The sequence below is a fragment of the Sceloporus undulatus genome, chromosome 6, assembly GCF_019175285.1.
Source record: "Sceloporus undulatus isolate JIND9_A2432 ecotype Alabama chromosome 6, SceUnd_v1.1, whole genome shotgun sequence".
Taxonomy (NCBI): Eukaryota; Metazoa; Chordata; class Lepidosauria; order Squamata; family Phrynosomatidae; genus Sceloporus; species Sceloporus undulatus.
This window is the reverse complement of record NC_056527.1, coordinates 118272370-118295418: the sequence shown is the minus strand read 5'-3', so window position 1 is coordinate 118295418 and position 23049 is coordinate 118272370. Positions and strand designations below refer to the sequence as shown.

At 47.5% G+C, this 23049-nt stretch overlaps 1 protein-coding gene across 4 annotated transcripts; it reads right to left on the bottom strand.

Moving 5' to 3' along the window:
- Positions 1–893: 893 nt before the first annotated feature.
- Positions 894–19880, bottom strand: SENP3 (SUMO specific peptidase 3). 4 transcript variants are annotated; one of them, XM_042474136.1, is made up of 11 exons: positions 19596–19880; positions 14405–15402; positions 13017–13319; positions 10816–10927; positions 8833–8980; positions 7605–7652; positions 5621–5698; positions 4496–4633; positions 3676–3759; positions 2641–2691; positions 894–1756 (listed from the first exon to the last, which is right to left on the bottom strand). In XM_042474136.1, the coding sequence occupies exons 2-11, from the start codon at positions 15387–15389 to the stop codon at positions 1646–1648; spliced, it is 2058 nt and encodes a 685-aa protein (XP_042330070.1). In that variant the 5' UTR covers positions 15390–15402; positions 19596–19880; the 3' UTR covers positions 894–1645. The 4 variants fall into 4 exon arrangements, with proteins under 4 accessions (XP_042330070.1, XP_042330071.1, XP_042330069.1 ...); XM_042474137.1 differs by having other exon boundaries at positions 19602–19880; XM_042474135.1 differs by lacking the exon at positions 19596–19880 and adding an exon at positions 19456–19589.
- Between the last annotated feature and the right edge of the window lie 3169 nt (positions 19881–23049).

Sequence of the window (23049 nt, the reverse complement as noted above, 5' to 3'; positions counted from 1 at the left end):
TCCACATTATTATATTTGGATAAACTCAAGTAAGGAAGCCATGGCTACCCTGAGCGAAGGCTGTTGGTCTCAGGGTGACTTGGAGGTATCATATTCATGGGGTTGCCATAAGTCAAAGTTAGCTTGGGGGCAGTTAACAACAAAACTCTTGATATCTGACTGTATCTGGGTTGTTACACAAGCCTGCAAACAGCTATAGGCTTGCAATCTGTACACAGTGGTCCCTCCACATTCGCTGGGGTTCGGGGTGAAGGATTTCTGCGAATAGAGAAAACCCTCAAATTAAAAAAAAATGCTATTTTTCTTACCTGAGAGAACACCTTTCTAGGAATCTCCAGGGCCTCCAGTGCAACTCTATGGTCAACAACAGCCAGAAGTTGATCACAGAAGCATGCTGGAGGACCTAGAAATGAATAGAGAAGTGTTCTCTCTAGGAACATCTCTATGGTCGACTTCTGGCAGAATTGCACTGGAGGACCGAGAGATTCCTAGAGAGAACATATTAATCTAAACTGCAAATAATCAAATCTACAAAAGTCAAAGCTGCAAATGTGGAGGGCCAACTGTATTTTAAAATTGTAGATTCTGGAGGGGGATCATCCAGGGAACGCTCAGGCAATGGAACCCCTGTTTTCTCACACCACTTGGATGTTTATCCCTGTTCAGAAGGGGATAGGGATCTGCTTTGGTTTTTTACACCCCTCCCTCATAGAACCAGAGTTGGAAGAGACCATAAGGGCCACAGTACAACCCCATTCTGCCATGTAAGAAAACAGAATCCAATATTACAATACATAACCCCCCCACCCCAAGACCAAAGAGACCAAATTCAAGAGTCTGGCTCAAGGGCAGGGTGGGGTAGGGGCTCAGAAAGTCCATCTGCACAGGCAGGCTTCTCCAAAGAATGTCTTTTTTATTATTATTTACCCACAATGGCAGCCATCGTATAAAAAATGCTTGTTTCTGCTGTCTCGGCCCCAGTGTATAAACTGTCCCCACCCTCCCTTCAACCCATGACTGTCCCTTCCCCACTTCCCCCTTTTCCCAGCTGTTCCACCCCCCCTGAAAATCCTTTGGGGGGGAAAAATCCCAGACATCACCCACTAACACAAATAGTTGATAGGATGATAAACTGGGGGGAGAAGTTGGGGTCTGGGGGGGCATCTGACCGAGTCCTCCCCGCCTTCCTGGTCCCCATGCCCTCTGTCTTTCTGAGATCTGGAGTGGAGCATTTTGCAGAGGGCATGCCACATATACAACCCCCCCAAACCCCGATCCCACCCCTATATCCCCCTGCAACAAATCAACCTAGAGAAATCCCAGCCTAGGTTTAAATAGGAACTGGAAAAAAAAAACCCCAAAGACCAGGAAGAGAAAAAGGAGAGGGGGCCAACCTGGGTAAAAAGAAAGGTAACACTCCCCCTCCCCACACACAAAATATGAGTCCGGTTTTCAAACCTCAGAGTTCCAGTGACCTATGAGTAGTGTCCTTGTTCCAAATGCCCCCAAAATTGATGGGATCAGAACCCACAGCCCAAGGAAGAGTTGTTCCGGGAGATGGCTCCCAGCTGTGGGATGGGGATGAGTTTATCTGTCCATCCGTCCAAGGCGATGGAGGGGTGTATGTGTGTGTGTGTGTCAGCCGTCACGCAATGAGCTTGCAGTGACACAGCTCCTTGTACATCTGTCGGCGGAGTTTCGGCATGTCTTGCTGCGTGAAGGTGAAGGGGAGATCCAAAGCCAGGTATTTGGAATACTGCATGAGAGAAAAAGAGAGAGAGAACAAACCAGAGATTAATGACATGGGCCTTAACTGGGGTCTCTTTTACTCAATGCTGTCGTAGCCCTCTTGATGCCAACTTCATCTGTCACAGCGGCATCTGACAGAATCCTGGGATTTGTAGCTTGGGGAGGCATTGGGGGAGCTCTCTGGAAGTGAATTTTAAGTACCTGTCCAAACTATGAATCCCAGGTTTGCATAGGGTGCAGCCTAGAATGCCTAGCATTCCTCACCACTGGCAATAGGGTTGCTGGGACCTGTTTTATAACCTCATTTGGCGGGCCACCTAATTCTCAGCCCCACTTTAAGTAACTGACAAGGAGCCACAAAAAAGTTACAGCTGGTCCTAGCCTGGGATGGATTGATGTCTATGACCGGACTGGGTCTGATTTTCTACTGCCTGCCCTCATTCCCAGTAAGCTGGAGTGTGCACTGAAATCAGAAGTGATGTGACACAACCACAGCAGGAGCGGGCTATGTGCCCCTTGGGATCCCTTCCCAGTTCTATAATTCTATCACTTCCAAAGTCAGTTTGGGCTCCTTCCTTGCTTTTTATAGTGGCTTTATCCCCTTTGATGGACCAAAGAAGTCCACAGAATTTAAAAAAACTGTGTCTGTCTGTCTGTCTGTGGGCTCACTGGGTTGTCCCAGGAGGATTCAGGAGCCCCAAAATGGATTCCCATGAAAGGATTCAGGAGCGCCAAAATGGTTCTTGTGTGCCTATAGAACACCCCCCAGTTTATGGGCAGAGAGAGAACAAGAGCAGGCAAAACAAGAAAAGAAAAGAAAGAGTCATGCTCCTTCTTCAAAGAGCTGAGACAGTGGTTGTTTTGGAGATTTTAGGAAATGCACAAGCTCACCTGCAGGACAAACGCTCCACAATCGCTGTCGTTGTTTTGCCTGGCAATGTTCTGAAGGAGAAAAAAGGAAGAAGCTCAAGGCTGTGAGGACGACAGGGGCAAGGAACAGTGATGTTGTCATGAAGAACCAATACAGGAATACCTCAGTTAACAAACCTCTAACCAAAAAGCTCCTTTTTACTAGTCTTTTATGCCCCTAGTCTCCTTTCCTCTTTGATCTAGCAGGGAGTTTTGTAGCAGCATTGGCACTGGGCAACAGTGAAGAATGCCTGGAGAAACACAAGCTTTTAAGTGATGGCAGCATGTCTAGAGTAAACAACAGCAGCATGTCTGGAGTAAACAACACAATAAAACATGAGCTGGGAATAAGTGGGATTCTACTCTAGCTGATCCTACTGTAGCCATGTGTGCCTACCACAGGCCATGTGTCTCTAGAATGGGCAAGATAAACAGCAGCAGCCTCCAGAATCCCTTACTGAGCATGCGTGGACAGCAAAAACAGGAACAAAAGGGGAGAGCAGATAAGCCTGTCTCGCCAGCTCCCCCACCCAAGCATGTCAGGGAAGCATACATTTGCAAGTTTAGCCGCCAAAATGGAGGCTGAAGGAAGAAAAAGTCATCTTTCCAGGCATTTTGGAAGAAGCCTTCAAGTCTTCTTCAGAACGTTCAAGATGTTTTTGTCCCCTTAAGGCTTACCTGAGGATATGTTTTATTTCATATGTTCATACTGCTAATTTTGAACAAAAGGTTTGCTGAAACATTTTGAATTTCTCTTCTTTTTCTGGTATAGGAACCTATCCCCCTTCTTTCCAAGTTATTTCTGCCTCTGGTACCAAATTTTCTGTTAAAGAAGTCATGCCCAGGAATGCATACATTTCGTTAACTGAGGTATGCCTGTATTCCTTACCTCTCTGGTTAGACCTTCCCCCTTTGGCTCCTTCATGCACTTATGCACACACACACACACACACACACACACACACACACACACACACCCCTCCACCTGAAGCCAGAATTGTGATGAGGGACACTCACCATTTGGAAAACTCCTCTCCACCCGTCTCGGAAGTCTGGGCGATTTTTCTTGTCTGCTTCAGCCTGCAGGTATTTGCAGATGTGCTGGATAGAAAGAAAGAAGAGACCTGATTTACTGAAGTGGAAGACGCTGCCTCAGAGTGTGGCGGCATCTCCTTCTTTGGAGGATTTTAAACAGAGGCCGGGTGGCCATCTATCAGAGGGATTGCTTTGATGGTTTCTTCTTGCATGGCCCAAGGGGATGGGCTGGATGACCTTTGGGTCTATGTGATTCTATTTGTTGTCTGTGTTTGTGCCTGAAGGTTAGATCCACTGTCCTCTCTAGTACTATACAACTACTCAAACCTGCTCTGTTCCAGGGCTGCTGGGGATTACTGAGGTCTTTTTATCAAAGCCCTTAAAAGTGTCTTCTTTATAGAACAGCCTTTTCCAACTTGGCCCTCCTCTGGCTATTTTGGAGTGTAACTCCCAGAATCCCCCGTGAGCACTGAAAATCCACAGGGGGGCTGAGTTGGAGAAAGCTTGCTTTACCACTGTGGAAAAGCCTTAAAGCATGGTTTACAAACTTTAATTCTTCCAGATATTTTGGACTTCAGCTCCCATTCCTGGCTGTTGGCCAAGCTGGCTAAGGCTTATGGGAATTGAAGTCCAAAATACCTGGAGGACCAAAGTTTGGGAACCACTGCCTTAAAGAAAGAAGGTGGCCATCTTAGGTTCTTTTGACAGCAACCATGATGGTGAATCCCATTTGGAGCACTTGGTGATGGCCCTCTCTGTGTTCACGGGACACTGTGCTCTGCCTCCCCACTATTCCCTTTACCTTGGGGCACCGTCTGTTGAGGGTGCGCTGGGAGTCCAGGTACGTGATTTTCTTCTGCTTCACCTCCACGCAGATGAGAGACCAGTGTACCTCTAGGTGGATTGGGATGAGAAGCAGCTCCTTGTTGAAAATGTCCACCTGTGGGGTGTGGGGAGGGGATAAGAAACAGGGGACACAGAATGATAGAACCTTAAGAGCTGGAAAGGACTCCAAAGGCCAACTAATCCAACCCCTGCCATGTAGGAAGACACAGCAAAAGCACTCCCAAAAGATGCCTACCCAATCTGTTTAAACACCTCCAAAGATGGAATCCACTCCCTCAATCTCCAAGGCAGTCCATATTCCACTATCAAACAGCTTTTACAGTAAAAAGGTTACTCCTCATATTTAGGTGGAATATCTTTTCTTGTAATCTGAATCCACTGGTTTGCATTCTAGTCCCTGGAGCAGCAGAAAACAAGTTTGCTCCAATTTCTCCATTACCTCCCTTCAAATATTTAAAGAGGGCTCTCACTCTTCTCTCTCCAAGCTAAACATCCCCAGCTCTCTCATTCCTCATAAAGGTCACCTTTAAATGTATACCCAAATCTAATTCTATTATTGTTTTTAAGGACAATGGAGGGGATCTCAGTAACTTCTGGCCAATTACACCCCACCCCACAGGCTGCAACCCCCTTTACAGTGCTTATAAACACATTTCTTGGGAGTCCTTTCCCAAAATGGCAACCAGAAGTGACGTCAAATTGCTTCCAGACCCCATTTTGAAAAGGTCTCTAACAAAAACAGAGGTATTTGGGGAAGGCCTATGAAAGTGCTGGGTGTGCTTTCATATGTGTGTGTGGATTTCTACATGGTTTAGTGACCAAAACAAACAAACAACCCCCCGCAAAAACCCCACCAAAAATCATGCCAAAAGTAATTTTTGGGGGACTGGTGGATTTGGGGCACTGTCTAGAGGCCTCATGTGACCCAGGGCCATTCTTTCCAAACCCTGAATCCACACAACCTGTCCCAGGATCCAGACACCATTCCCCTTCTACTCCAACCTCTGGCCACCCACCCCAATCCTTGGTTGGTCTTGCGCCAACCCCCCAAATAGCAGACATTCTTAGGGCCCTGACTTACGTTTTTGGTCCAGCGCTTCACCCCCTCATACCCCTTGGTTCGTAGCTTATCGTAGAAAAAACTGTTGAAGAAATGAACCTGGTGGGAGAGAAAAACATGTACAGACACATGCAGAGTGTTTTTGTCCCGTGAAAGAAAGCTGCAGCAACTGGGCTGAGGGGTGGAAACAGCAGGAAACTCATCAGAAACCGATTCTATCCATCCTTCCTACTATATCTCCTCATCATTCGCGGATTGTAGAACAATCTTGTAATGTTGTATTGTATTGTTATATATTTTTATCATGTTTTACGTTAATTTTATAGTTTGGGAGGGAGGGTTGGGTCAGGGTTTTGCGAGTTTTATTGTTTTTATATTGTGTATCAAAACGGAAGAGGCGGGATATAATAAATAAATAAATAAATAAATAAATAAATTATTATTATTATTATTAAGAAGTGGGTCAAGCTGAATTCACAGCTAGAATGCTAGCTGCAGGTCACCAGTAACTGACAGCAGTGTCTGGAAAAGTTAATATTCTTTTTTTTATTAACTATAACCGCACAGGAGCATGGCCTCTGGGGCACCCTGGCAGCTGTTTGGGGGAACCCTAGGACCTACAGCCCAAAAAAGTGACTCTTCCAAGCTGTGGTTAATAATGGCAGCATCAGGAACATCTGTGATTGCCACCTTTACTACAACTCAAAGACATCACCATGTTAGTCAGGAATTATCAGTATACAAAGGGATCTTGTAGCACCTTTGAGACTGAGAGAAAGAGGTTGGTAGCATGAACTCTCATCTGCACTACAGAATAATGAAGTTTGATACTGCTTTACCTGCCGTGGCTCAATGCTATGGAATTCTGGGATTTGTAGTTTTGCCTTCTCTGTCAGAGCTCTGTTGTCCCAACAACTACAAATACCAGAATTCCATAGCATGGAGCCCTGGCAGCTACAGCGGTGTCAAACTGCATTATTTCTGCATTGCAGATGCAGCCGAAGTCTACCTTATGAGACACATAAGGTGAAGTGCCTAAGGGCAAACACTTATCTGTCTCTGTGGGTCTCATGTAATTGTTTTTTTTCCTCATTACACAGGTCTGGCTTTCTTTCTTAATCTTTCATTCTCCTCTTCTCTTTCTCTCTTGGAAACTCAGAAGGCAGCAGTGCCATCTGATGCTGAACCACTGGAAATATGCTGCAGAATGCCTCTGCCCCCAGCCTCTCTTGGAATCCAGACTAAATGGGAGCTGGGCTTGGTGGTTTCTTGTAGAGGTGTGCACTTGGCAATACTTCTGGGCTTTCTAATGAAGCAGGAGTAGTTAAAGTGAGACATGGTAAGCATGTGGCCATCAAGGAAAGTTTTGTGGCCCTCAACACCTCCAGAATCCCTAAATAGATGCTTTCTTGGCCAAAAAAGGGTGAGCTGCTGCTCCTGGAAGCCTCTGGGTAAAACGAGAACTTTCTGAGCTGTTGGGCAGTGGAAGATGCTCCCTCAGAGTGTGGTGGGTTATCCTTCTCTGGAGGTTTTTAAACTGAGGCTGGATGGCCATCTGTCAAAGAAAGGGCTTTGAGGGTGGATTCCTACATGGCAGAATCTGGATGGCCCTTGAGGTACAGTACCCTTCAACTCTAGGACCCCATGAATTGACTTATTAACTAAATTGCAATCCCTTCTTCTTCAGCGTCAAAAATATCCATTTCTGAGAATCAGATCACAGACTTTTGACCACTTTTATTTTCCAGGAGCCCTTGTGACTCTTGGAGGTTTCTGGGGCATAGAGGTTCCCCTCAGGCCCACCAGAGTTGCCCATCCCAACAATAAGACAACAACTTTCCTACATGGCCCTGGTTGTCCCTTCCGTCTCCATAATTCTGGACCCATGGCAAAAGGAGAGGGAGTAGGAGTCCATTTCCATCTGCTAAAGGCAACCAAGCCTTTACAATCATTGTAACCTCCTGACCTACCTCTCGAGTTGGAAAACTCAGGATCAGATGCTCACCTTCTCTGGCACCGTGTCCATAACAAGATCTCCATACATATTCATGACCTGTTCAGACAAGGTGCGGGGGAAAAAAAGAAATGCTAAGTGGGCTTGGTTACAGAGCCATAAACCTGATCATCTCAGTACATACAAACAGAACATTTGCACCTCTTTCCTTGAGTAAAATGGCAGACTTCAAGGAGACCTGAAGCTGCTTTCTGACTACATTTGTTACTATCCCAAGAGCTGCCAATCAATGCTGGCTGCAACACAGCTAATGAGATTCTGTACTCTGTGAGCTGCTTGTTGGGAACTGGCCTGTACAGGTAGGCCAAGCTTCTACATGATGTTCTGTTCTTTTATTCATACCCTGCTTCCCTCACCTCCACCCCACCCCAAGGCTGAGACTCAGGGCAGCTTGTAGGATGCAAAGGAAATACAAGTAAAACCACATGTCACTAAAAGCATGTTGAAAATTGTGACTGAAACGGCATTCAACAGTTTCTTGACTTAAAACCATTTAAAATATCAATTTAAAAGCAAAGAACAGAGGTAGTGCGGCACACTAAGAAGAGCTCTGATAGCTGGAAACCGATCCTTGCAAAAACCATCAGTTCGCAAACACCTGCAGTGAGCTTGGAAGAGTTACATTTTAAAGCTGCAAGATGTATTTATTGCTCTTTCCCCGCCATAAAAGAACTCTGCTCTAAATGTCTGTCAAGATGCCTTCTGCAGGGGATGGTATTCTCAAGAGGGCCTTGTCTGAAGAGATTGGAGGTCTTTAGATAGCCAGGCCTTGAATGGTTAGGGGTTCAAACAGTGAAACCAACATCTTGATGTGAGCCAGGAAAGCAACCAGCCACCAGTGCAGGTTTCTCAGTAATGGAGTAGTGGAATCTCACTTTTCCATATCAGTTGATATCTTATGTTGTGCCATTTGAAGCTCCCAGACATTCTTTAAGGTTAGCCCCATGTAGAGCACATTGCTGTAGTCCAGACATGATTGGCTACTGGCCATGACGCATTCTATGAGTGGTAATCCAAAAAGTAACTATTCTAAGCTACTGCAACATACTGAATCTCTCCCCTCCCCAATCTTCTGATCTCAGAAAGAGGGAAGGGATAGCGGACTGTGCACCTGACACATCATTTGGGGTTACATGCAGCATGCATTATGTGCACTTGGCACACCATCTGCCTTGCCCTTGCCATACATTATCCCAGGGACCCTTAAAACAGGTCATACCTGGTCGTTGAGCCAGTTGGGCCCATAGAGTGTCTGCAAGTCATCCATGGTGACCACGTGGCGCTTGTAGGTCACACGGAAGGTCCGGACCATGGCATTGCCTGGCATACGCTGGTAGGACTGGATCAGCTGGTTGACCAAGGCTTTCCTGCAGGAATATACCAGAGAAAGGAAAAGTCCTCTGTTACTTCAGCAGGGGAAAGCCCTTGGGTCCTGGGTCTCCTGCAATCTGCCTCCCCATCCCAATCTCTCTGCACCCCATGCCCTCTGACCCTCCCTAGACATCCCACACCCCTCTCCCGCAAACCACCATATTTCAGTGGTTTTCCAGATTGTACACCAGGATTATCCTTCCTCCCCTCTAAAAGGTTGAAATGCATCCCCTCAGGTTCACTTTCTGGTAGTAAGGGCTTTAAGCAATAACAGGTTTGTACTTTGGGCTCCACCTTTTTGTATTTGGCTCTGGCCACCACTGGAATGCAGCCCTCCTAGAACTTCTCTGAAATGGCAGTCCCCTCTAGCTTTACTGGGAAGTGGGGTGCTCAGCACTGTAGTCACTTTGTTCATAGTTAGGCATATTTTCAATATCCCCTTTCCTACCATTAGCTTCTAGAATTTCAAGTACTGTACAGCAATATATTCTTTCTAGACACCAAGTTTCCACACACCTTCTCTCATGACCCTTTTTGACTACAAAGCAGGTCACCTTCAGCGCTCTCCCATTTAGAAACACAAGGCCAATTTTAGCACTCAGAAGCACATTGTTGAAATGCTGGCACCTAGAGATGTTGACTTTTCTACCTCCAACACACACCTTTGCACAGGCCTGAAAAACATTCATTCTGTGAAATGTTTGTGCAATTATGAACTATGGTTTGGAACCCACATTAAATTACCAGAAAACCTTTTCCTCTCTGTTTCATCCCTCAGTGGAAAATGTTTAATAAAATAATTTATAGTATTTTTTCTTTTATATGAATTATATTTAAGCTGCATTAAAGAACCAGTTTCCAAATCAAGGGAAGTCATAGTTCCACTATATTCTACACTAGTCAGGCCTCATCCAGAGTAATATGTTCAGTTCTGGGTGTCTCATTTTAAGAAGGATACAGGTAAGTTGGAGCGGCTTCAGAGAAGGGCCCAATTTGTATTTCACAACTTCTCACTTCTACATGGTTATAAATCATTCAAATCTATTTCAACTGGTTTTAATTTGTCTTTTAAAGTGTCTTTTAAATGTTCTGGGTCATTTAAAATCATTTTAGAATCTTCAGTAGAAAGGGAGACCCAATGGCCGACCGCTTGCCTTGCAGGAATCCACAACTACAGCACTCCTGAAAGATGACTATCCAACCTCTGTTCAAAATGGCCTATAAAGGAAAACCCACCACCCCCGGAGGCATTCTAAATTCCACTCTCAAACAGCTCTTATAGTGAAGAAGTTCCCCTAAATGTTGAGGTAGGCTATCTTTTCTTGTAATTTAAATCTATCCTTCCATGTTCCAGTCTCTCTCAAGCAGAAAACATGCTTGCTCCATCTACATAACATCCTTTCAGATATTTTTAAATTCCATTATTTACACTGTTTTAGTTTCACCACCCTGAGACCTCCAGACAGAGCTTAGGATATACATATTTTAATAAGCAAAAGCTTCCTTGTGAAAAAATGGTCAATCATTGCAGGATAGGGAACACTGGGGGTTAGAGATAGCTTTTGCTGGGCTTTTTGGGCTCTGTGGTCATGTTCTAGAAGAGTTTATTCCTAACGTTTTGCCTGCATCCGTGGCTGGCAAAACATCAGCAATAAACTCTTCTAGAACATGGCCACATAGCCCAAAAAAACCCCACAAAAATCTATGGCTGCCGGCCATGAAAGCCTTTGACTTGACACAGGTCAGAGACATACTTTCCCTTGGTTTCCCCAAGGAGGAAGGAGGGTGCTGGAGTGGGGCAGGCAGGGAGGAAAGGCAAAGCAAGCCATACCTCTGAGGCGTTGAGAACTCTTGCTGAAAGATGTCCTCCAGCTTTTCCACCACCTCGTCCACGCTGATAGGAATGAGGCTGCCGTACGTTTGCAGGAACTCGTCCAGGATGTCTGGTGGCAAGGAAAGAAGAAAGCTGAAGACATGGTACCCTGCCTCAGCAGGCCGAGCTGGAACCGGAGCCCAGCTTGGAAGGCTGGAGGAGTCGGGGAGAACAGGGACGTAGCTAGGATTTTAGGAAGGGGAGGGGGGGGTCCAGACTAAGTGCCACCATTATAATGGGGCTTGAGTGCGGCGGCGCAGCAGCACACACCATTCATTTTTCTAATGGAGGGGGGGGGGGCCGGACCCCCAGCCCCCCCCCCCCCCGGCTACATCCCTGGGGAGAAGGAAGAGCAAGCACACAACCTCTCAGGTGCCCCGGAAAAAATGAATCATATAATCAGAGTTGGAAGAGACCACAAGGGCCCTGATCCAGTCCAACCCTCTTGCCATGCAGGAAATCTCAATCAAAGCATCCCCATTGACAGATGGCCATCCAGCCTCTGTTTAAAGACCTCCAAGGAAGGAGACTCCACCACAATCTCTGAGGAAAGCGTGTGTTCCACTGTCGAACAGCCCTTACTCTCAGGAAGTTCTTCCTAAAGTTGAGGTGGAATCTCTTTTCCTGTAGCTTGAATCCATTGCGCCATTGTATTCTATTATCTGGAGTAGCAGAAAACTAGCTCCCTCATCAATGTGACACCCCTTCAAGCTTCTTAACCTTCTCTTCTCCAGGCTAAACATCCCCATCTCCCTAAGTCATTCCTCATAGGACTTCATGGTTTTCAGACCCTTCACCATTTTGGTCACCCTCCTTTGGAAATGCTCCAGTTTCTCAATGTCCTTTTTGAATTGTGGGGCCCAGAACTGGACACAATATTCCAGGTGGGGTCTGACCAAAGCAGAATACAGTGGCACTATTACTTCTCTTGATCTAGACCCTATACTTCTATTGATGCAACCTAAAATCGCATTGGCCTTGTTAGCTGCCGCATCTCATTGTTGACTCATGTTCAATTTTTGGTCTACTTGGACTTGTCATGAGCCCAGCCTAGAGGGGAGGGATGGCTTGCCAGGGAAACAGGTGTAATTTCTTAAAGTACAGCAGGGAATGAGGGCAGCTGTTTCTAGAGTGAATACGCAAATGCTCCCAAGTGCTGACATTACAGAGCCAGTGTGGCATAGTGGTTTGAACACTGGACTAAAACTTTGGAGACCAGAGTTCAAACCCCTGCTCAACCATGGAAACCCATTTCTCTCAGCCTCAGAGGAAGGCAAAGGCAAACCCCCATGAATAAATCTGGTCAAGAAAATCCTGTAATAGGTTCACTTTAGGATCACCATAAGTCAGAAAGGACTTGAAGGCAGACGGGCCTCAGCCCAACAGAATCATAGAATCGTAGAGTTGGAAGAGACCACAAGGGCCATCCAGTCCAACCCCATTCTGCCATGCAGGAAATCTAACACCTCAAACTGTGCATAAAAAGGGAAGAGGGTGGGAAGACCTTTTCAGCCCCATTAGGCCTAATTAATCAGCATGAGTCTTGTGGATTTCAATCTGCTTCTGCAGATGAATACATATCTTCTGAAGAACTGGGCTGAACTCAACAGCCCTTCTTGTTATCCCTTCAGAAGAAAGAAAATGCCTTTTGGTTTCGGAAGGCCTCTGAGGACTGACTGTTCAGAAAGAAAGGGGCTTCCCTGAATGGGCTCCATTATTTGTTGCTCTCTTTAAATGGCCATTTGCTGAACTGCTTTTAATTCCATTGCTAGTTTAACTTTTTATATGAGATGAAGTTTTTTATGTAGCCGTAGTGGTTTGTACCTTTGTAACAGGCCCTGAGTCCCAGGCTGAGGAAAGGTGGGAAATAAAAATAGCAAAGTGACTGCAAGATTCCTTTTGTCTCCTCCTTTGCTTTTAAATGCTGAAACAGATTAACGCGCATCTCTTTTTGACAACTTATAGTGTGTGTTACGGTGCTCTTGTGTTGCTTTTTTTGCAATCAATTCACTGTAACCTTCCCCCCCTCCCTTTCCAGCCTTAGAGGAAATGTAATGGGCTTGGCAAGGCAAAATTGTGTAACCCTACAGATATGGCTGGGCTGCCCCATATGATTGCTCCCTGGCCTCGCACACTCACTCGCTCACACATGTCCTTACTGTGCACACAGGTGATGTGTTCTTCCCTCAGTGGGCTGTGCTGGGCCATCTTCTCGCCGAACCTCTCTTGCCCTCCCTCAGCGGCCGACTCTGCCTGCTGGCTCCCCACTTCCAGCTTGATTCCAGAAGGATCCAGCAGCCTCTCCTTGTCCCGGGGGCCTTGGAAGAGTTCCTCAGCCGCGTGGTCTCCAATGCTACAGACGTTGCTGATGAGGATGGTGGCATCCGCCACTCCAGGGAGGGAGCAGAGGTCACCGTCAGGAGTGAGGGACGCAAAGCCATTGGGGAGACCATCCAGGGGGCCTATAAGCCAGTGAGAGAGACCCAGGAGGTTGTTGAGGGCCTTGCAATAATCCCCAGATATCATGGCAGCACACCCTCATTAGAAACAGGGATGTTGTTTTAAATGTGAATTAGAAATGTGCTCCGACTGTCAGGAGATAGAGCCTGCCTCAAGATATTGAGTTCTCTCCCATCCAAGCTATTTTGCTTCTATGTCCTGTCTAACCCATCACCAAAGAGCTGAAACCTCCAACCAGAAAATGACAGGTGTGCATCCCCCATGGGACCAGAGAGACCCTGAAGTGGCCCCAAACAGAATCCCACCCGAACACCTGAATTTCTTCATCTTTCTCTTCCCTTTTGGCCATAGTGTCAGTTGAATTGCACATCATTATTTTAAACACTGAACTGCTCTGAGCGTACTGGCATTCTGCAGAGATTACTGATTCACTTAACATCCTGTTCTATCCCACTCATGTAAAGTTATCTCTGGAATAAACAAACATTGTGAACTGGGAGTTCAGAAGGTTCCTTCGTGCTACACACGGTAGTCCTATGGCTCCACTTTAGTGGCCAAGGTTCTATCCCAAGGAATGCTGGGATCTACTGTTTCATGAGGCATTTTGAAATTTTCTGACAGAGAGCTCTGGCTCCTCACCAAACTACAGTCCCAGGATTCCACAGGCTGCGGTCATGGTAGACCTATTCAAGTTGTATCAAAGTATGACAACGTTCTTGCCATTGGCAAGGCAGCTTTGACCATCTGACTGGTATAGAGCAGAATTTGCAAACATGTTTTTTTTTTTTGGGGGGGGGGGGATGCAGTATGGAAGATTCTGGGAGCTGCAGTCCAAAAAAGAGGAATGTTTCCAAATTTGGGTTTACAGATCAAATGAGATCAAAACTAATGACCTCCACCATTTGCATTCTGCATGATTATACCCCCCCCCACATACTTTGTGTACAATCCCACATGGAGGAATACAATAGAGAGGGCAGTTGATTAAAAAGAGAACACAGTGCCTAGTCCGAACAACAGCCCTGCTTCATTAGCGCCACAACCCCTCTGCCAGATTCACAGACAGGGGAGAGGGCCTGAGGTTTACCTCGCTCTCCATCCAGGCCGATCTCGGCCTCGCCAACCTTCCGAGTCCTGGGGGAGGCTTGGACCCCCCCAGTAGGGTATTTGAGCATGGCAGCCGTCTCTTCCTCATCCAGCTCCATGCCTCCAGAATCTTTGTCAAAACTGACCCTCTGCAGCTCCACATACTGAGGGTAAGAGGAAGCGTCCTCCATCAGGGCTCCCAGCAAGCTGAGGCGAGAGGTCTGTGGCACGGACGAAGACGCGGGGAAGGCTCCATCCAACCCGTAGTCCAGGTGGGGCTCAGAGGAAAGGTGGGACTTGAAGGGGGCAGAGCGAGGCCGGTGTTTGGCTCGGCCCTGGCAGTCCTCTTCCCCTAAGGGGCAGCTTTTCTTGTAGATAGAAAGGTGGTCGTCATCAGGCTGTGACCCAGGGGAAAGGGACAGGGAGGACCGTGCCCGCTTTGTCCCAGACCGGCGACGCCCCTTGCAGGCCATTTTGCCCCAGAGCTTCCAATGGAAAGCCAGGGAGGAGCTCTTGGAATACAGAAGCATCCGGAAGGCCTGCAGGGCCCGCTGGCGCCGACGCCGGGAGCCATGCCGCCTCAAGGTGCCTCCCAGTAGCTGTGGGCGACCCCGGGAATTGGCAACTGCCTTCACTTCAAAGGGCCAGGCCCGTCCTCCACTTCGGGCAACCTTCCCAGTGCTGCTGGCTTTGTTTTGCGTGGGATCAGATGTACTCCCTGACACTCCCCAGCTGGACATGCAGGGATGATCCCAATTCCCTTTCTCTTCCTCATCGCTGCCGGAGGACAAGGGGTCGAAGCCCGGAGGCTTTTTGCTGGTGTAGCCCAATCTCCGGTTGCCCTCAAAGCAGCCACCACCTCCACGTTTGGGTTCACGTTCGCCCCACTCCCGAGAAGGACAGCAGATCTTGTCCCGATGGCCCATTGTATTCTGCAGGCCGGGGGATGCCCCCCAATACTTCCTGGCCTGAATGGCTTCCTTCATGGTTCCAATGCTCCTGTAAGAAAAAGAGGAAAGATTGTCTTTCAGCCAAAAGGGAACTGATGGGATTCAAAGTCTTCCCTCCCTGCTCCCATAGGTCTTTGGCAATTGGCTGCATACAAGGAAAATACTTTTAATAATGTGCTGGATTATTTGTATTATTGTCCTTTCTTTTTTCCCTTTTTTTTTTGAAACCAATGTAATTTTAATCCTATGGACAGTTTGCTAATATTTTTTTTTCAAGTTCAAGTGATGTGAACTTTCATCTGATTCTATTCTAAACCTTGTAAACTGCCTTGATTAACCCAAGAAAGGGAAAAAGCAGGATAGACAGTCAGCTTTCCGCATTTGCAGCTTTGACTTTTGCGGATTTGATTATTTATGGATTTGATTAATAAATTATCTCTAGGAATCTCTAGGTCTTCCAGCTCAACTCTATGGGCAATGCCTGTAGACATCATGCTGGAAAACCTAGATATTCCTAGAGAGAACACTTCTTTAGGTATTTGTAGGTCCTGCAGTGCAATTCTATGGACAACCTCTGGTAGATGTTAATCATAGAGTTGCATTGGAGAACCTACAAATGCCTAGATAAGTGTTTTCTTAAGTAAACAAAAGACTCCCCCTCCACTTTCACAGGTGTCCTAAGTCCCTAAGCCCAGCAAATGTGGAGCCTACTGCAAATGAAACCAACAGCCCAACAAGAGCTTCCTCTTCTAGAAAAGAAAACTGACAGGCCACAAGGAGGGGACTGCTTCCATTCATCAGCGATTTGTTCATTTAGCATCTTACATCCTACTTGCCCCCATGTTTCCAGACAAAGAAGGAGAAAAAACAACAACATGGAAAAGCCAACCCCCAGGTTGGCCACAAACTCTTTCCAGTTCTCCCTTTGCTCTCACAGTGGGCTGCAGGATTTGGCTGGCCATTGCGCCTACACTTTCTGAAATCTACCCTCAAAGCCTTGAGAACTAGACATTTGCTGGAACAATCAATTCCTCACCAGAACCAAGACACTATGTTTGCTGAACTGTCCACTATCCAGACTAGACATCATGCATGCAAAGTGGAATTACAGGTGACTGACGGCCTTCTTTCATCTTTCCCTCAAAACCAAAATCAAAATGTGTCTCAGCCTGGCTTGGAAAAGGGACAAATTTGGCTCAGTATTTTTATTCTCTACTTCTCAGACAGAGAGGAGGTCCTGCTGCTGCTCCTTTAAACGCAACAGCACAAAATACTAATGTTTATTTGCTTTTTAAGCCCCGGAGGCTTTGGAGAAACTTTTCCACACACCTAGTCGCTGGAAAGGTTTGGTACTCCTTTACCAATTGGATTGGCCATTCAAGATACCTAGGTAGCTCTATCCACTCTATCAGCATACAAGGTGCAGAGCAGGGAGATGAATGAAAACTCACTTCAAACTGTTCAGCAGCGAGGAGCCAGTATCAGAAACACACTAGTCACCTCCCATCCAAATATTTTGCATTTTGCAAGACTGAGCCTCTCAGAGGATGATGCTCTGAGAGGACAACAGATCTCAACCCTCGTTTGCAGAACCAGGCAGACCTCCTTCTTGCTGGATCTGCTGGGATTTTTTGGTCAAAGACTGAGATCCACCAGCCAGAACTCAAGAATTCTGAGCATACCATGAGTACTAAACTCTTTCCACCGTCACCCACTCTTAGTTACAACACGCTCCCCCCTTCATTTCAGCAGCATAATTGACAGCGGGTTGAGAAACAGTTCTGGAGTGAGCAAAGAAAATTAAAAATCTTTCCTAATCTAGTGCAAATCTAATGACACATCCAGATCTTGGAAACATTATCTTTTTGAGGGGACTACAAATGCCAGAATCCCCCACCGCACATACCATACCTTAATGATAAAAGAAATACATTGGCATTATCACCTGTCGCACTGTCACCAAGTTTTCTTAATTCCTAGCCGTAATTCGGTTAATGCTTGTCAGTCAGCAGAGTTACTACAGCAGTACTTTCTGCATCCAGTTTTGTTCCGATTGTGCCCCACCAATTCTGGATCTACCTGGATACCTGTATCACACGGGCCGAGTCTCCCTTATCCCCAAATGCCCCCAAATCCCCAACGTCTTTCATGGGTGGCTGAGATAGGGACACATTTGCTTCTTGATTTGGTTCATGCACAAAATTATTAAAAACATGATGTACAAAATTGCTCTCAGGCTCTGTGCATAAGCTATATACGAAACATAAATGAAGCTTGCGTTTAAACTTGGGTCCTATCTCCAAGATCTCTCATTATGTTATTGCAAATGTTCCAAAATCTGAAAAACCCAACATTTCTGGTTTCAAGCATTTTGGGTGAGTTCAATGAAGGGGGGCATATCTAACTCACAAAAAGCGAGAGAAAACTTATTTCACTCAGTTATTCTCAAAGATCCCACAAGATCCCTTTGTGAACTGATATTCCAGACCAAGATGGCGATGTCTCTGAATACTGGCTCTCTAGAATGATCCTATGTAGGCTGATCAAGTATTCTGTACCTGACCCACAAAGAGAGAGAGAAAGAAAACTCCCTTCGTAGTTATTCTCAAAGATGCATTTTGCTGTTTTTGTTCTCAATTCAAATGGTATCATAGAATCATAGAGTTGGGGGAGATCCTAAAGGCCACCTAGTCCAAACCCCATCTGCCATGCAGGAAATCACAATCAAAGCACCTCAAACAGATGGCCATCCAGCTTCAGATTCCACCAAAATCTCCAAGGGAGTGTGTTCCATGGTCAAACTGCCCTTACTCTCAGGAAGCTGAGCTGGAATCTCTTTTCCTGCAACTTCCATCCATTGCTCCACTGGGTCCTAGTCTCTGGAGCAGCAGAAAACAAGCTTGCTCCCTCCTCAATGTGACACCCCTTCAAGTACTTAAACAGGGCTCTCATGTCACCAAGCTAAACAGACCAGCACCTTCAGTAGCTCCTCAGAGGGCTTCATAGACGTTCTTTCTAAGGGTTCAGTGAACTTTCTCCCTGTAGCTTGCATCCATTGCTCCACTGTGTCCTATTCCCTGGAGCAGCAGAAAACAAGCTTGCTCCCTAAACAGGGCTATCTTCATATCCCCTCTTAGCCTTCTCTTCTCCAGGCTAAACATCCCCAGCTCCCCAAGTCCTTCCTCATAGGGCTTCATGGCTTCCAGACCCTTCACCATTTTAGTCTCCCTCCTTTGGACACATGGCTCCAGTTTCTCAATGTCCTTTTTGAATAATGGTGCCCAGAAGTGGAGCCAGGATTATTCCAGGTGAGGCCTGACCAGAGCAGAATAGAGTGGGACTATTACTTCGCTTGATCCGGACACTGTATTTCGATTAACGCAGCCTAACATCGCATTGGCCTTGTTAGCTGCTGCATGGCACTCTCGACCCGTGCTCAACTGGTGGTCTCCTTGGACTCCTAGATCCCTTTCACGCGGACAAGTCTCCTGAGGCCAGGCGCCCTCCATCCTAGATCAGTGTGCTTCACTTTCGCACTCCTGGCTGCTGTTCTCTACAGCCGACCTGGTCCAGTGAGCTCCAAACTGTGCCCTTGGAGGGATTTTGGACTCCAGTTCCCAGAATCCCAGGCTACTGCCCAACGTGGCCGAGGCTTCTGGGAGCTGAAGTCCAAACCTCCTGAAGGGCAGGACCACTGGTTTAGGCTCCACAGATCCTCCCAGTTTCAGTGGCTGGATCCCTGGGAGGCACAGGCCTCCCACTCCCCAGCCCTCCTGGCCTACCTGGGCCTGGGGTCTCCCCCTCGCCCTCCCGGAGCAGCCGAGGCCAAGCGGGGCTTCAGTGCAGGAGAGACAGAGACCAGCTCCAAAGCCCTAGAACTGGGAAGGGGCGTGGCTAGGGGTGCGAAGGGGGCGTGGCCACGGAGGGGGAAGGGGCCCAAGGCGGCCAAGGGCCCAACTGCCGCGGAGGATGTCGGGAAGGCAGCGTGGCCATAGAGGGGGGGAGGGAGTGTCTCGCTTTCTAGAAAGGGGGGCTACGGAGGCCGAGGGGGGCTTAAAAGGAGAAAGAGGAGCCCGATCCCAGCGCCGCCGCGGCGTCTCACCGTTGTGGCTCCGCCGGGAGCGAGACGGACCGGAGGCCTGGGCTCCCGGCTCCCGTCGCCGCCTCTTTCCTTCAGGGGTCGCCGGCGCCGCCCAAAGGCGTCATCAACAGGCGTCTGAGAGGGAAAGGGGCGGGGCTTACCTTCACCTTTTGGGATGAGGAGGGGGAAGTTCCGGAAGTGAGATCGCGCGCGCATGCGCCTCGCCCTACTCCCTTCCCGCCGCCGTGCGCGTGACGTCACGAGCGTGAGGGCGGGGCGTCTCTCCCCTCAGGAGGGTAACGAATTGGCGGCCGCATCCGGGGACTTGCCGCCGCGGTTCCGTGCGTCGTAACCATGACGACACGCAACGGCTGTTTCTTCCCTGTCAATAATCTTTTCCCTCATAGAACTCCTCGAGCTACCAATAAACGAAAAGGGCTTGCCCCGCCCCTCCCCGGTTCCCAAAGATGAACGAGGAAGTGACGTCACAAGCACAGCATGATGGGAAATTGGGAGGGGGAAAGAAAAGCTCTTCGCCTTTCAAGCCCTATGGCCTACAACTCCCATCAGCCCCAGCCATCGGAGTCGACGGCAAAGGGTTATGGGAATTGTAGGCGCAGCGATCTGAAGAGAAAATCGCTTGGAATGATCTGTGGCTGCATCCACACTGGAGAAATAACCCGGATTGGCACTGCTATAACTCTTTTCTGGCTCAAGGCTATGGAATTCTGGGAGTTGGAGTTTGTTGTGGGCTCTGGGCCCCACAACAAACTCCAACTCCCAGAATTCCATAGCCTTGAGCCAGAAAGTGATAAAGCGAGGCCAAACCGGGTTATTTCTCCAGTGCGGATGCAGCCTGTGTACCGACCCTGCAGAATAAAAGCGCTTTGACCCCACTTTTAATAACTCGCCAAACTACAAACCCCTGAATTCCACAAGATGGCGCTATGACAGTTAAAAAGCAGTGTCAGACCGCTTTAATTCTGCCGTGTGGACACGTCCCACCTTGCCCAGTATGCCCTTTTCCATAGCTAATACTTTTCCTGACATCTGCTCTCTGATTTGGGGGATTCTGGGAGCTGTAGTCCAAAAAAGGGAACTTTTCCAGCTCCAGGGCTTCCTCTACCCGGCAGAATTAACGCAGTTTGACAGTGCTTTAGCTGCCATGGTTCAAAACGCTATTTCTGCAGTGTGAGCACATGGCAAAGCACTGCAAGCCTTCAAGGAATATTGACTTGGGACAAGCGTGTTGTCGGCATGATTTTGATACAGAAGAGACAAGAATTTGTGACCAAATGAAGACATAGTTTTCGGAGGCTTTTTCAAGCAATGAAGCTGTGTTCTGGAAGAGTTTATTCCTGATGTTTCGCCAGCTCTACAGGCGAATGGTTATTCAATCTCAGACATTGGAAGTGCTGCAAGACCCAGGAAACCCAGAGGAGTGAAGACAAGCAACCACCAAAGGGAAGGTGTTTTTCACTGTACGGCAAAGGAGTCAGAGACAGAATAGGGAAACTGGTGAGGAGACACAACCTATAAATGGTTTACAAACCGACGAAGAAAATCCAGCAAATGCTTCGCTCGGCCAAGGACCAGAGAGGCCTCTCACAGCCGCAGGAAGAGTTTAGTGCATACCATGCAGCTGCGGACATGTCTACCTAGGGACCACCAAACGCAGTGTGCAGACAAGAATTAAGGGACATGAGAGACACTGCAGACTGGGTCAGCCAGAAAAATCAGCTGTACCAGAACACATTACAAACCATCCTGGGCACAAAATGCTGTTTGAAAACACTGAAATTCTGGACCACGCCAACAGCCATCAGGCCAGAATGCGCAGGGAAGCCACTGAAATCCGCAAACACCTGGACAACTCCAACAGGAAAGAAGAAACCCTAAAGTAAAGGAAGTTTGGCTCCCGGTCCTGAAAAACACCAAAATCAGGACTCAGCAAATGCAAATGAGAAACCTCCCAGGGTCAGGGTTTTTCCCATCAGACAATGGATCATTAATTAAATATAGGGATTCCATAACCCAGCTGCGCCCGTGATTGTAACGGTTTTGGGGGTACTGGCACGGTCACGGTCCGGTTCATTCTAAGTCCCAGGTTTGGGCCCCGGCCAGCAGCCATCGCGCCTAAAGGGAACACTCGTCCCCTTGAGGCTGGCCGGCCAATGTTTCCAGCCCCACTCTGCCATTGGCCAGACTCAAGGAGGAGGTGGACCCTTGGAGGAGGAGGGAGACTCTGGGCCAGCGCCCTTTCTTGGAGCATGGCAAGGAGGAGGAGGAGGAGGAGGGTGCCCAGTTTCAAAGGTTCCCCCCCCCAAAGTGCACTTTCTGTGTATTTTGGGTGCTTTTAATGCTAACAGGTTTCCCTTCTTTTAACAATGATAGTGATGATGATATAGATAACAGTCAGCTTCTGAGGCATGCGCTCACTGAAGGTGAGAGAGTGTGAATTTCAAACATCTGAAATATGCAAGAAGCCATGTTAAAAGAATCCATATTCTATGCCCAAATGTGCTCCTCTTTGAGGAGGCTGCATCCTCGGTCCTATCTGTCCTCCGTGGCCAGGGAGGACAAGCCTGGGCCCAGGATGCAGCCTCTTCGAGGAGGCTGCCTCCTCAGCCCTATCCTGTGGTGGTGGCACGCTTGGGGCCCTTTCTGGCTGGGGGCGTGGCAAGGGCTCCAAGCCACGCCTACTGACCAGTCTGACATCAGATAAACTGGAAGGTCGGCTCAATGAAGGTCGCATTAACGGGACTTTACTGTATATTAACATTTTTTAAAAATCAAATTATTTCATGTGTCCTCCATTGAAAAAAAAAGTCCTACATTTGAAAATGTTGTCCTACATTTATCCCGGTTTGGAGGTCCTGACTTATGGCAACCCTAATTAAAAAGACCTTCTGAGGCCTTGCCATTCAAAAACAATATGCAGATTAACATGTAAATCGCTTCCTCTCAACCAACAGTACATACACCCCACTCTCTTCCATGCCATCCTTCCCTGAAGGTGCCAGCCACAGATGCAGGTGAAACATCAAGAAGAAACTCTTCTACAACATGGCCTCATAGCCCAAAAAACCCACAAAACAGGATGGATGCCGGCCCCAAAAGCCTTCGCCTTCACGTTGAATGAAGACAGTTCATAAAAGATCCATCATTGTTTTAGTAGATGAGAACCAACTCCATGGAAAAATTGCAACAGACGAGTGCTTTCATGCGACACAATTATAGCTCTGTGATACGACTTTAACGGCCATGGAATCCTGGGTTTTGTAGTTTGCTGTATTATCTGCACTGAATGCAACAGAATACAGAACCTCTCTAGGAATCTCCAGGGCCACTAATGCAAGTCTATGGTCAACAGCTGCTAGACACTGATCACAGAATCATGCTGGAGAACCCACAAATGCCTAGAGAAGTAGTTTCTCTGGAAACTTCTAAGTTCTCCAGCAAAACCCTATGGTCAACTTCTGGCAGAATTGCGCTGGAGGACTCAGAAATTCCTAGAGAGAACATATTAATCAAACCCGCAATAATCAAATTCATAAAAGCAAGGCGCAAATGCGGAGGGCCAGCTGTAATTCAAGGTGTCCCTCTGGTCTGAGA